Consider the following 15,775-nt stretch of genomic DNA (forward strand, 5'->3'; position numbering starts at 1 on the left):
CTTCACAGGATACAATTCAAGGATTATGTTGAATATATGGCACCTCTCATCTTAAATTCATTCTGAGTTTTGGAAAACTAAAATCAAAGAAGCACTGTATCACAAATCACCTTTACTATTGGCAATATAATCTCTGCTGTTGAAAGATATCACACATTGATGTAGTAAAGGTCCTAGGAAACACAGGAGCACTGCTTAATGGAATGGAATGCATTAAAACCAGCTCAGATTTCCCTAAAAATATTAATTCTACTTAGTGTAGGATATGCAGCACCAGCATCCTGATTCACCATGCTCAGATTTTAATCATGCAATCCCCTTCACATTGCTGGATGAGAAGTAGAAATGACAGCAAATAATGGGTCAGAGGAACTACTTGCTGCTAAACTGGAAAGCTCCTTTCCTTACTGCCTACAGTAAAAGAGGCCATTAAGAGTTGCTTTTTGATTAAAAACAAGTAAGCAATTTCAACTACGGCAAAGTGACATGTTTTAACTTGACATTTTGTTAAGGATGAGTACCCTGTGAAGCTCATGAAAGACTGAAGAGATTCAGTGGAACATCAAGATCTACTATATATACTCAATGCCACTGTCACTCCTGTGCAAAACACGTCAACCCGGAAATATCTGACTCAACAGCCCTAAGGTTATTTAGAACAGAAAGTGAGATTTTTATATGTTTCACTTTGATGCCATGAAAGCAGCTGCATTAAGTTCTCTCAGTGGTTTTAAAAACCAAAATAAAATGCTTGCTCTGTGTTTTAAAAGTTTCTGTGCAAATGTGTGCCACCCACCCAGCCAGTAATAGCTTACATTCACCATTTTCAGAAAGGATAAACACAGCAGAGAAAGAAATGATAATATAAAAACAGCCTGGCACGTGAAATGAGGGAAAGCATTGTAGAGTATCTGGCAAGACAAAGCACACAAATGTTATTTTATGAAAATTAATAGCAACTGAAATTATACTCCCACCCCAGTACTCTCACCCAACCTCATGCCCAAATTAAAGGTATTTTATCTAATTCCCAGTTGAGAGATTGCTAGAAGTGGTAAGTCACAGCTGTGTTGACACTGAACTTCTTGAACACAGAGTATCGTCACACTGACACCCTTTGCAGATGCTTCTTTACAAGCAGCACCAGCCACTTGATTTGAAATACCTATCTGTAAAATAAACTGGTAATTTCTAGCCTCTTCTCCAGTTAAAGTCTTCTTTACAGTTCTGGAAACACACCAACACTTCATTATGCCAAACTTACCTGCATTTTGAATAGAATTTGACAGTGAACTCGGTTCAACTCAGTAGTATCTCAGACGCTGCTGAGAACAGACCCCACTTACTCATCTTTTTAAGTAGATACTCTCTCCTTTTTTCCCCACAGAAATCTGTAACACAGGCACCTTTGATTTAAAATACAAACTAATTAACTGTTCATTCTGCTGAAAAATGTTGGTATAATGTTGATAATCCTGACTTGTCTGGAGAATTTAAATTATGAATAGAACTATCTTTCCTTGAAAGGACAAGAGACAAAAAAAGCACTGGACATCAAATTCTGCACACAGCTAAACAATGCTTCTTTATAGTAGATATCAGTATTTGCTTTGATACACCTTGTTTCAGAAAATTGTACTCTCACAGCACTTTTCATCAGTCAACAAAATCACGACTACCTATGAAGACAGTTGACTGTATATGTAATTGATAGTATACTGTCATTGACTGTAGAGAAATTACAGCACTGCTACAACATCTGCACAGTAACTTCACTTGTGAAGACTGCAAACATTTCATCCAGTTCCTAACATGCCATTTTAAATTTCTGCTGGAGCTAGAAGCATTGGCTTCAACAATGTGCAAAAACCAATGATCAAATCTAGTACTATTATCACGACTTTTAATAATTACAGCAACCACTGAAATTTTACCTTCACAAAGACAGTGAAGGCAGACTTTCTAGACCACAGCTGTCTAACACAATAATGCTGACTTCTGCCTCATGTTTTGAGTGGCTTTATGATAGTCAATGACTATTGTAAGTGAAACTTAGTGCAAAGCTCTTGCAGCACTGTTTCTTACAGAGCTGACAAGCAGCCGTATATCACTCCAGTTAGGAGTCAGGGACCACACTTCTCCTAACTATATTACAAGAAGCTAACTCAAAAGCTTAGACTGCAATTTAGCTAGCATTTTTTAAATCCTTACTTTGTTTTTAAATATTTTAAACTATAGGAGTTTGTATGCTTTTGAGGCCATGGATGCCTAAATTTCCAGATGCCAATTTCCATAACTACATTATGGTAGCAGAAGAAGAAATATTTTGAATTTCAATCTAAAGAATATAATGAATAAGATTAATATTTTTTAAAAATAATGAATTAACATATTTTATTTGGTACCATGCAACCACGCAGTTCTTTTCAGTGAGCCTCAGAGAGCATAAATGGTTAACAATGGATATTATTCATAATTCAAAATGAGATTCCTTATGAATCAATTACATGCTTAAAAAATATAGAGAGGTTATGTACATAAGTTACCTGAAATGATTACAGAAAATATCAAAAAAATGCACTTAGAGTAAATAAAGTAAGATACTTTGATGAAATTGTTAAGGACTTGGGTCTTTTTAAAGACTACAGTTAGGTCCAAGAGAAGTATTTTCCAAATGGACTACTGTGATTATCTAGATATGTCCAGTCTCTGTGTTATGGTGGTTACATAGATACATTATTTATGTACTTGATTCATTAAAAAATTATTTACAAGGATGCTGTATGATTGTAATGTGGATTTTTTGCATGGAAGCTGGGGTATTATAACTCTAATTCAAAGGAGAAAGAGAGAAAGGGCAGAATTCACAACAAGCATATAGACGAGATTCAGACTGGCACACAGTGTGTGATAAAAATCAAATATGGAACATAATGGGACATATGGAAACATATCTTCTGTGCAGGGAAGGATGAATCACAAGTTCACAGCTGGAATTTATGTGGATCCTTATTTAGTGGAGCATCTGTAGCCACTGTTTAGCTACATTCCCACATCAACAACAAAACAGTGCCACAGAAGAGAACACAGGCATCAAGCTCCAGCTGGTATCTGCGCCCACCACTCCTTTCTTTTCCCTGAAGCCACATTTAGTCAGTTTTCTTTTTACAGTTTGTAGATGTATAAACATGCATATGCAAGTCAGTGGATAGAAACAAAATGCCACACCTGACCATTGCTGAATTTTGGAAGAGATAGGGATGTGGTATAGAAGGGATAGGTTCAGAAAAAAAACCCCAGTCATTTAAAATCAGTCTCATGTCTATAGTGCTACTTTATGCATTTACATATTTAGTTACTTTACAAACTTCACATGCTAGAAAAGTTTTATTTCAGTTTGGTGTCATAAAATGGCCTTTAAAAATGTAAATTGAAAAATCATAGGAAACATTATTTATATCAGTTTGTTTCTAGAACACTAAATTTCAACTTCCTATTTATTAAGTTGCATACAGATTGAATTGCTTTAACATTTTCATACCTGACTTTCAGCTCCTCAGGATTAGCAAAAAGCAAAACAACAATGTGCAGAAGGACATAATTTCAAGTCTAAGCAACTTCCATGCAAAAAATACATAAATACCAACTAAGATGTTTAAAGTGGGGTTAGTTTTGTTTTGGGGGTTTGTGTTGGTTTACTTTTTAACACCATTGCGGTCTATACAATGAGTTAAATAATTTCTTTCTACTGTCTTCTGAAAGATTTCATAAAATAAAGAGACAGATTATGAAAACATACATTTTTATGCAAAATTAAAATTGCATTTTAAAGTTAAAAAATTACCAGCACTGAATTATCAGATTATTTTCTTAAACAGCTAGCGTATACCATGCAGTTTCTCTTAAGTGTACATTTAAATATCTTAAATGCATAATTAAAATTTTGAATAACCTAGACTTCAAAGGTCATGCTTCTACAAATATTGCATTATTTGAAGCTAGAGTACAATGCTCTAGTCACTTCCCCAAATTTTACTTCTACAATTATTTCTTAATTTAACATTAAATGTGCTTCATCACAGAAAAAGCAAAACATGAATTATCTCTTCTTGAGGAAAGACTATAGGAAAAGCCCTCACACCACTGTTGTGATTATAGACTCTACTTGTATTAATTTCCGTGAGAAAAGGACCATACACTTAAAATTATAATTTTCTAGTGTTGTAAAGTATTGTTTTTCCACAGAAATGTATCAAGACACTTTGGGTTTTACCTGTAATAGTGTACTGACAGGCTGACTACCTGAAATCAGCTTTCACCACAAAAAAATACGTAGAAATTATTTTAAATAATTTGTCAGACAAGTCTGATGACATAGGAAAATTGCTAACCATTTTTGTTATTGTCTGAGCATTTTCTGTGGTTTTGCTCATGTTCTAAAATCCAGCCTTTACATCTCTCCTTAGACAATCAGACTGAGAAGCCACTAATAAAACTATTGTCATTAACAAGAAAGTACACCAGAATGTACCTATTTCAGGTTTTTTCTCAATTTTTAAGGAAAAGAAAACAAAAAATGCCATTTTACAATTACTGCTATTCCAAAACTGTAGAAGTAGCATTTTCCTTTGAATGAAAATTCATGTATCATCAGAGAGATGCTACATTTTTCAAGTTCTTGTAAGTAACATCTCTGAATTCCTAAATACTAATTTAATATTGCAGCCTATGCAACAAATTTTTCTTTTTAAATATTTAAGGGAAGACAATGTCTTCAGAATGCTGTATCAAAAGGTTAAAAATACACATTTCCAACTAAATTTAAATGTTTTATCCCCCCAGAGAAACATCAGCATCTCAGTAGATTCCAGAGCAGTATTTTAGGAGGTCTTTCAAAATGGTACAATAATATTCTATTTAGACTACTTTGTCTTTTGTGATTAATATTATTTTATATTCTAGGAGGAGAAAAGCCAAGTAAGAAGAAATTGAAAATTATACACTGGAAACAAACATGACCAGTCACATATATTTTATAACTTAAAACAGTGTTTACTATTCCCTATTCTAGTAGAAATAAAACATTTTTTAAGAGTAGAACAATTATAAGAACATGTAATAAGTAAAATCTATGATAATGAGATCCCGTGTCATACCTTATTTCTATACATGAACAAAAACATATATGGTGAGTTGAGGGTTTTTTTTCCTAGCAGAAAGGAAGTGACTGATAGACCCCAGGTTAAAATTTATTTTCCTTCAACAATCTGATCATTCATTCTCATTCCGTTTCTCACTCTTCCCTCCTCCACTCTGAACTGAACTTCAGCATTGCATTAAAAATGGACTACTGGATAGGAGGATCTATTAAAATGAGTAACTCACTGCATAAGGTACTTCCTTTGCAGTATGTTCCATCTGCATGAAGCCAATGTTTTGGTGTGCTGGCTGCTGCTGTAACCAGTTCTCTCACAGATATCAATAAAGCTGTGCATACATTCTATTTTTTTAATGCAATTTATGGCTTTGGAGAGGTCATGCCTCAACACCACTGAATTAATAAGCAGCCAATCTGTGATATAAATAACATATTTAAAATCATTAATCACCTCTCAGATTATTATACTGTTTGCAGAACATAATCAAAACTGTTAAGTATTGGGCATTTCTTTATGGCATTCTGCACTTTGCAGCAAAGCATATGAATAAATCTCTTTTGGGGGAAGTTTGTATAAAAAGCACTTTTTCTGCTATCTTTAAGGACACCAGCAATCAAAGAGTGAGCTCTTTCATAAAACTGTTTGTACACCAGTGTTCAAGTTACAGTTGAGTAACACGGTAATTCAGAAAACATATTTCTGTTTAAGGCTTTAAATGCTAGAAAACCCCCACCCTACCCTACACCCTGAAAAAACTCTAAGCCACATTATTTAATCCTGAATACAACATAGAATGCCTAAAATTTGCAGCACAAAAGATAAAGTTCTTACATAGCTGTTATGTTTTTCCTGGTTTAGAAACAGTAACCCAGAAGCTGGTTTAGCTTTTCCTACCTGCTTTCCACAACCCCTTCTTCGGTGCATTCTAATTTAAAAGAAAAACTAATAATAGATAAAGCAACACATAATTTGACAGCCTACCAGTTAAATTCTGACAGGGTCAATAAAATGAGAGCTTGCAGGAGTCCCACATGAGGAACACTTTCATGAATGCCTCCATTGTGTAAACTCTCCGTATATCCTGCCTGCAAATGACAGTCATATGCCACCAGCTGCAGGAGGCATTCCAGCAACGTCAACTCAACTGCTGTGGGGCATTAAGGCAGGGTAGATGAGTTGGTACTTCTTTATATTATTCCCTGGCTAGTGTGAGAGCTGTCACACTTTACTCATTTAACTGTTATTTTTCTAAAGACTATGTTGTTTATTTAGAAATGTAAGAAAATACATAAATAAAGCCTTACTAATGGAGCTCTTCATTTTAATAGTAGTTTTATTATATAAAGCCAGCTGGAAGTCATTATTTTTTCCTTGCACACTCTTCATTAGTTTTTACCTCCCTCCTCTCCAAAACATCTATTTCAGATGTTCTTATCAAATTTAAAAAGTAAACTGTTCAGGGAACAAATAGCTATTAAATGTTATGATAGAAGTGCAAAAACATGTTCACTACTCAGAAAAACTGTTGCGACCACTTCTGAGGAGACTGTTTTTCTAAGAATTCCATTTTACAGATTGCCACAAAATTTTTTTAGAGAATTCCTGCAAGAAAAAATGGCACATTTTTAATTAAGAACTAAGTCTGAACACAGTGATGTTCGTGCTTTTAATTGCTTTTAAACAAATCACTGAAGTCCAAGCTGACTTAATTTTTGCCTACTAAGTCTGTGTAGAAAAAATTAGCATTCAAATGTTCTATCAGTTTAATTTTCCCATTTTTCTATATATTTATTAAGTCAAATAAACACATATTTGACATATGAGAATACAAATATAATGAGGGCTTCTTTTTAAATATTAGTAACACCTTGGTTAAGAAATTGTAGAAAGCAGAGATCAAACTGAGATGCTTTTCAGCACCTTCAGTGTGATAATCCAGGACATCATACATTTTTATCATTCTTTTTGCACACAAGCACACTAAATACAAAACACTGAACTCGCCATGTCAGCACTTACATTTGGCCTTCCTTGAAAGGGATGCTTCTCCTCTCTGCCTCTCATCTCTTCCTATAGTCCCTTATAATCAAGATTGCTTTAATTATTCAATTACTACCAAGAAGAGTTTTTCTTTTAATACACGTTCAGATATATACACATAGAAAGAAAAACTGCAGTGAAAGAAACATGAGGAAAGACATTAATAAATAAAGGATATCAATAATGATCTATCTTAAACGACATTTTGCCGTTGTACTTCCGTAGGAGCTGTAACATCTCACAAGACATCCCTCTGAAAGCAGCAATAAAACTGCAGTACAGTACACAAGGTTTTGTATTCTGTGCAGGCAAAGGGCAATGAATATGCTAAAAGGAAATCAATCTGCATAAAAGGATCTGACAGTAGCATCTTCAGGTTTGTTTGGTTTTTATATACATATTTCTAATGAGAAAACAGAGAACACTTTGGGAAGCCAAATTTTTATTTAAACTAAAATAATTCCTTTCAAAATACTATTTTATTAATTAAATCACCTTTTATTCTATTGTGTTGCTACTTTTTCTTTAGAAAAGTTGGCGATTCCAGTTAGCAAAGAGTCTTGTAAATATTTCTTCTCCAATTTATTTCATGTTGAATTACCCTGCCCAAATTCCATTCTGAGATTTCTTGTTAAAAAAATTCAAAACTTCAGAGGCAAACTGAAAGCAACCATAATTTTGTACTGGCTTCCAAGGTAACCCATGAAAAACTGAGCTTTCAGTAACTGATACATAAAATCATACAGAGACCGATAATGTCTAAAAGCTCACACCTGACCAGAGACTTTAACAGAAAACCTTGCTTAATTTCTGGATTTTGATAACCCAGGAAGCCAGGTTTAGATTTCTTTAAGAAAGTGCAATAGCTAATTTTATTTTTAAATTATGTTCATCTTCTTGGTGTCTAAATAATAGAAAAGACTGGAAAACACAAGAGCAACTTTCTTTACCACTGCATAATCTTGTCTTGCAAAATACCTGCACATTTAGCTTCGTAAAAGTTACATACACACAGAAGGCTTATAGAATTGAGCTCCTGGTTACAGCTCACTCTGAAGGCTAGTACACTGCTATCTGTGATCCTGTACCTAAACTATATGCTGTCCTTGATGCATGACAGGGCCTCCAACGACATGAATGGAAAACATATGCTCGGATCACAGTAAGGATGTGGTCTTTTATATTCTATTTTCCTCTCACTGGTACACCAAATGTTGAATTGTTCAGATGAAAAGAACTACATAGTATGACATTTTCATTTAAACTGTTCAAAGCCAGAAGTATTGCATTTTAAAGTTACTGATCTTTAAGAAACACACTATGGAATGCATTGAGAAAATACATATGCAGAGACTTGGGTAATCTATCTCCTTCCCCGGAATTCTGATGAAATAAAGTTTAAAAACGACTACCACAAATAAACAAATATTGTTCATCAGGTGTGCCTTGCTGTTCTTCAAGTCGCTAAAAATTACTGAGAAAAAAGAAGAAAAAGTAAAGCTCTCTTTTCAACATTTGTTGCAGTAGGTATCACAAAAAAAAAAAAAAAAAAAAGAGAGACATATACCATGTCACTCCATTTCTTTTATAAAGTACATATTCCAAGATACACAGGTAGCCAGACTGCAGAGCCCATCTCTACTGGCATATCTGTGTTGTGGTCTATTTCCAAATAAACATCATTTCAAATATCACAGCAGGTTTACCTGCCAGTGACAGTACATTTCAGCTTTAATGACAAACCCAGTATAAATTTTCTCACTTTCCATAAAGCTTCCTAAAGTATCACTTACTATTCACTTTGCAAAAAAGATTGCTGACTTCTGTGTGGTACACAAGGAGGAATGGTAGGATCATAATCATGACATTTTCTCTTCTGAACTCCCACGTTCTCTAAGTGGTGGATGACACACTCCTTTCCTTTGTACAAGTGCACAGATACGCATCATCAGTAGAGGATAGGGATGCAATGGCTTCCTGTGAGGGTCAGAATAGCATCAACGGTACACTGTTGGCAAGTTCACACCAATCAATGCAATCTGAGATGCTCATTCCCCACCCTTCAAAGACATGCCCTCTCTATGACAAAATATTGTGTGACACAACTATACAAGTGGCACTGTTTTCTCTGTCAGTGAAGGAAAATAATTTAGAAAGCAGTTGTCAAGTATTTCAGTAAGGGAAAGGAGGCATTAGGGCATCACAATAATGAGTGGGGTAAGCAGTAAAGCAGCACATGCCTGCCCATTGGCTGATGTACAGTCTCTTATTTTGGACATTTGTTAGACAGACTGATGTTAAGCTAAAGAATGCATTTTGCCTCACTGAAAAACTCAGACATTCATTTAATTAAAATACTTTTTAAGTTTACTCCTTTCTACAGGTGAACTGGGCAAAAAACAAACTCTTTAATTACAGTTTATCTGGAAGCTGAAATTTTGTCATTACACTCTCAGAATTATAGCAAAAACCTGCATTACTGATTCTCTTTCTGATACAGTAACAACGGAATTCTCTCTTTCTCCTCTGTTTCAGCCTTTTCTTTCTTGAGTCAGTATGATTCATCACCTCCTGGGTATACTAGGAGCCCCAAGTTTGGAAATTCTTCTAAACTGTGAAGAACCATTAGTCTGCAAGGCAAATCCTTTAATAAAAGCACAAGTACTATATTGTTTGAGAAAAATAACTGAGCAAAGAAAGCTAGAAGGCTATGCACAGCATATGTTTTGAGCATTTCTAGTAAAAAGTAAAAGCTCTTTAAAGCTTTTGTTTTAGATTCTACTTTATGACAGCAGTTCTGTATCACGGAACAGAGTGTTCCTTTGCAATCAGCACAGTGTCACAATGACCTGGCAAATGCAAATGCTTTCACTATCACTACAGTCCTTGCAATCTTGCCTCAGCTGTGACCCATTCACTTTTGCCCCAGCTTCACTAAGATGCCTTACTCAGCATCTAATTAGTTAGGGAAGATTTGCCTTGGCTCTTAACCCCGACATAAGAGCAGAAGACTCTTACTGCTGTTTTATACCAGATCTGTTCTGTCATTACATTAATCAAATCCCTATAAAACTATACTTATGAATATGTAACTATTAAAATACAAAAATAAAAAACAGGAAAAAAATACATTTTAAAATATTAAACACTAAAGCTTATTGCACAATATAATTGAGCATGTTTCAGCAGGTTTTACAATTTTGTGCATACATATCTCCACGTTAAGCAAAGCTCTGACAAGCACATCATTAACAAAAATATAGAATGGCATAAATATGTTCAAACACTGTTATGTGTATATGTGCAAGATTAATATGTATAGAGAGGAATGGGAAACAGTTTGCTATGTTTTAGTTTTCTTCTAAATCCTGAACACAGTAAGAGAAGCTATTGAGAAGGATTTTTTACTTTTAATCATGTATCATGCACATAGCCATGTATCTATCATTGCATGTACTTGTATGTCTAGTTGTATACATCCTGCATTTTTGTCATCTACAGTATTTTCCGTGCCTCTATTCTGAGGCACCTCAGAAGCAGCAAAAAATTCTTGATGCAAATATTTTTAATTTGCTAAAAGGACCAGCACACATTTAAACCATGCTTTACCAAAATACCCAACAAAATTTAAGCATCTGAAATAAGACAACATAACCTGATAAAGCTTCTAAATTCATACTACCGCACAAACTTATTCATGAACAACAACAAAAAAATCCCACCCCACCTATTACCGCTATTCTATGAATTGGTGTAATAAAAATATATATAGTTATATTATGTTTGCTGATGCTTACTCACAAACGTGATTGTTAACCACCTTAAATTACAAAATGCATTTTACCAATGTTAATCTTCCTCACAAAATGTTCATAGTAAATCAATGTATGGTATTACAGCCTGTTGTCAAATTAGGTTTCAACTTTTTACATCTGCACCTATAGTAAAAGAATAGTTATATACTACAGTAAAACAGTTAATTACTTAATATATGCCAAAATTGCATAGAACCTCTACAATCAGCAGCCCAGAAACATTTAAAAAGCTTTTACCTTCAATCTATTAGACATTACATTATGCTCCTATTTTTTAATACTGGTTCAATAAACAGTTTATGTGCCTATGTTTACATCAATGTTAGGAACTATCGGATGGAAGAACATAAGTGCAGCTCAAAACAGGCAGTGCACTTTGTATGCAGTTTAGTATTTCTAGCAATATTCATGCATACTTCACGTATTTTAAAGATTATTTAGTTTTCCTTGGAATAATCATGCATTTATGCAAGGAAAAAAGTTGAATTTACTGTACCATATCTCTCATGAACAGATGCGTCTATATTAATATACATCATTGATTTAATTTTTAGTTTTCTTGGCTTCTTGCTCACCTATCTAGAAGTGATTTCTCTGGTGATAACTAACACATCATGCTAATGAGAGAATCTAATGTACAATAGAGAAATGTCACTACTAATAATATTTGCATGAAGTTAAATAAAGCAACTGTAAGAGAATGTCAGTCAGTTGTTCTTTAATAAGATACAGTTACACAATGAAATTATGTTGTTAATTTTGTTACATCATTGAGTGAATCCTAAATTACTATATAATGATGCACAGATCCATTTATAATTCTGTATACTGCTTTTTCACTCTCATGTTGAAAATAGCTTCTGGAAAGGCTATTACCTGTTTATCTGAAATGGATTAAAAATACTTCTTTCTCAGCAAAAAGGCAGATGGCTCTGGCATTTTGTGTCACTGTGGGTTACAGCCATTTCTCTTATGGTATCATTTCTGAAATGACTTTAAAGTATTTTAGAACATTACGGCCCTTAAGGTAACTAGATGAAGAAAAATGACATTTCTTATTCTAACAAATACACAAAACATTTATGAAAGCAGACAATCACAAAAGCCTGCTTGTTGTTTTTTTTTTAATCAATCAAATCCAGACCTTCTTTTCTGTTAACAACTCCTTGCCAGAACTAGAATGGGCAGTGCGTGCCCTGGACTTAGCCAAATGAGCATGGAAGAGAAGCCAAGGGTTTCTGCTCATTCTCGACCTGTCACTGATCAAAGTGACCCGAAGTAGCACTCCTTTTTAAAAGTTAAGATTTATGCCCTTTGAGGTTATCAGACATTCTTCTGTATACAGAATGGGATGACCCCTTTCAAGCGAATCACACACTTTTACATGGACAAAAGGTGCATAGGCAAAACAATGCAGTCAAGTGGCCATGTCATAAAATTCTCACAGGTAATTTAGGAGACTATTTCACTTGTCCTCTCACCCCACCAAAATCTAAATTTGTTCTGGAATGCAGAGATACCATTTTCTTGTGTTCCCATTCTCAAAAGAAAATAGTCCCAAAATAAGTACCATTACACTTGCTATTAATAGCCCAAACTTGTATATTTAATCCTAATTTTTCTAAGACACATGTCACAATGAAGTTGATTTTCCTTTTATTCTGAGGGAAGTTATTCACTTCTATATTATGCAAAGAGCAGTGCAGTGTGAGTTGAGAGGTAAGAGGAGGGAGGGATTGCAAGGTTTTGTTTTGTTCTAAATAATTCTTCTTGCCACGCTTCAATCTTTCCACTGAAAACCTGCTCGAGATTAAGTTAGAGCTCCCAAGAAAAGTGATGGGGCTCAGAATTTGTTTGCTTCTAAAAAACACATGGAAAAACAGCATCACACTTAGAAATTTAAAAAAGACATGTCTCTAGCATTACTATGTATAGGTGGAAAAGTTTCATTAAACAGTTCTTTCAAACCATGCCAAACTTTGCTGCAAGTTATGCACATTTCATAACTTCATGTTATGTGTACTTGTGAAAACAATTTTTCATAAAGCATAGGAGAAATTGTAAAAATACTTACATTTCCAGAACATGGATTGAAAATAATTAACTAGCAAATGAATGAAAATAGATAACAGAAAACAATATTCAAGACTTTAGTGATTTATAAAGAAACACTGGCACTCAGACACAAAATTGCAGCTGCACTTGCACACAGTATGTGCGAGCTAGCAAGTTATAACAGCCTTAACAAATCAGAAACATAAGACAAAATGTTATACTTAAAGAGGAGAGAAATGCATTTAGCAAAATAACTTGCCCTCCTCTTAAAAGAATGATGAAAGCATATTTGGACTAAATATGTTTAGCACATGATAAATAAACAAAATATGACAAGGATATTAACAAGTATGCAAATGCATCAAGAACACACTTCTAAGAAATAAATCTGTTCCACGTTATCACCTTTGCAGTGCTACTTGTGTGTATACCAATTCACCTTGATGTAGCATCCACCACACGTTTATTCACTTAGTACACTACTTCTCGTTTTCTATATACTGTACAATATGAGCATGCATGTTCAATAATGTAAAAAATCCAATTAATACTCAAGAATTAGTACATTAAAAATATTATTTAAAAAGGAAAATAGCAACCAAACAGCCTAGCCTATGTGTATAAACATTTGGCTAGGTTTAATAAGCTAGTTGTCTCAAATCATTTGACACATTGTGATGCTCTTCTATTTAGTTTTGTTTTCTTTCTTTGTCAGTGTTGAACATTTTCTAGTCTTTCAGAGACCACACAGTCTAAATCTGTTGAAAAAGATCTAATACTAAACAGGCAATCTAATACTATTTATGGGGTTCATTTGTCATTTATCAATTGATTGTTATCTGGATCTAGTTATGTTAACTCTTTTGTGACTGAAATGGAAAGAACCTTTCCCCAACCCCTAAAATTTAACCCCATTTCTTGCTAAAAGAATACAGCGGGTAATTTGGATAACTGCTTTCTGTGCCATTGTCTAATATCAATATAACCAAATATGTTATGTATCACAGATATGCATACAGCTGATAATGTTTCTAAGCACTGCAGCACCAATTCACACTTCCTAGTGCCATGCAGTGTTTTTGAAATGTGCATCTCTACAAGGAAATTAACTTTTTTACTTTCAAGAATGGGAAATTGGACAGGGTTGCTTATTTGCCTTACGTTGATTACATTCTATACCAGCATACTGTATCAGCAGTAATCAGGGTCCCTCTACAGGATATATCAAAATATTCCTTATTCAAATGCCTTCATCCTGTCCTGAGCTATACTGCTTAAATGGTCATCCATAGACAACTGCTATTGGTTATTAACTATCTGCTTTGGAGTTTTTCTTGACTTTAAAGTTTGGGGTTTTTTAATTAAATTATTGTTTTATGGCCAGTATTCAAGCATTCCTTGTTACTGTAACTATAAAAACCTAATTACTTTTCCTCTCTTTTCTTACTGTACAACGCCTCTCAGGTAAATTACTTAATTCATCTTATGTCTAACATTAAATAAAAGTCTAATATCAATATACAAATTTACTAACTCCTTTTCTGGCTAACACAATATTTCAATTATTATCCATCAGTGTCAGACCATAATTGGAAACTAGTTTTCAGAAGGGCAAAACATCCCCTGCTAGGGAGTCACCCTGTTAAAAACCTCCAGGTTGAACTTCCCTCCCCTGCTTGAGCCCCATCCAAGCTGAAAGTTTCTCTCTTTCTATTTTTTCTTGCTTTTTTTTTTCTTTTTTTTCCACCCCCTTTTCCGTTTCCCTTCATCCAGAAGAGCCAAGCAATTGTGCAAAACTAGCTGTAATACACAAGGCGCGTATCACCAAGTGTATGGTACAGAGACACTGGCTCCTGTGATTAATTATCAGTTATAACTGGCCTTGCAGTAACATTTTCGCTTTCCCGTCAGAACCGGCATACCAAGCTGCCTTAAACGCGGCCCCCGGTGAAGGAGCAGCGCTGGGGAGGACGCCAAGGCTCAGCTCCGCAAAGAGAGGGGGAGCGAGGCAGGGAGCAAGCGGGAGAGGGAGCGGGAGAAAAGAGACCCGAGGACTGAAACTGTCTCCTCTAACGACCCTCAGCTCCATGCTGGCAGCAGTAGGACAGCTCGTCGCTCCCTCCCTCTCAATAAAACTGTGTTCTGCCACATTAAGTAAATTATGCCGTTGAGAGGGGCCCCCTAAATTTAGTATCAGTTTGATTTGGGGGGTTATGTACGGAGGAAGAAAAAAAAGTAGTTTTGCTGGGATAGCAGATACTTTTATTTATGGGACAGGGGGGATAGCGAGGGGGAAAAGGTTGGAACAAAACACAAGCAAACAAAGAAAGAAAAACAGTCTTATTAGGAGCAAAGCTCTATTTGGAAACTTTAAAACAAATGCTTTGCTTTTACTTAAAGCTTTAATATTTTTTCTTCTTTTAAAAAGGAGCCCTTAGGGAAGAAATGAAGTAACCATGCACATTCCAATGACATAGTTATGACAGTTCAGAGGCTAACTATGTAGTGATGAATGAAACAAAAATGAAACGTGGAAAGAAAGAGAAAAAGAAGGAGAAATAAAACAAAAAAATGCCATGTTTTAAAATAAACAAAAGTAACATACCTGTTGGGACATTCTGAATAAGAGGTTGGTGTCAGTGTTCTGCCATGTCCCCATGAAACCAGACTCGGTCGCTGCCGTTCTTGTTCCGAACTGCATGGAGT

At 34.8% G+C, this 15,775-nt stretch overlaps 1 protein-coding gene across 4 annotated transcripts in view; it reads right to left on the reverse strand.

Moving 5' to 3' along the window:
* BNC2 (basonuclin zinc finger protein 2) overlaps positions 1–15,775 on the reverse strand; it is a 339,161-nt gene that overhangs the window by 229,850 nt on the left and 93,536 nt on the right. For all 4 annotated transcript variants that reach the window (XM_064641043.1, XM_064641042.1, XM_064641040.1 and 1 more), the window contains exon 2: positions 15,675–15,775. This exon is cut by the window's right edge and continues 100 nt beyond it. In XM_064641043.1, the coding sequence (XP_064497113.1) occupies positions 15,675–15,770 (96 nt within the window). In that variant the 5' untranslated portion in view covers positions 15,771–15,775. The remainder of the gene's footprint in view (positions 1–15,674) is intronic.

The sequence above is a fragment of the Pseudopipra pipra genome, chromosome Z (assembly GCF_036250125.1).
Source record: "Pseudopipra pipra isolate bDixPip1 chromosome Z, bDixPip1.hap1, whole genome shotgun sequence".
Classification (NCBI taxonomy): domain Eukaryota; kingdom Metazoa; phylum Chordata; class Aves; order Passeriformes; family Pipridae; genus Pseudopipra; species Pseudopipra pipra.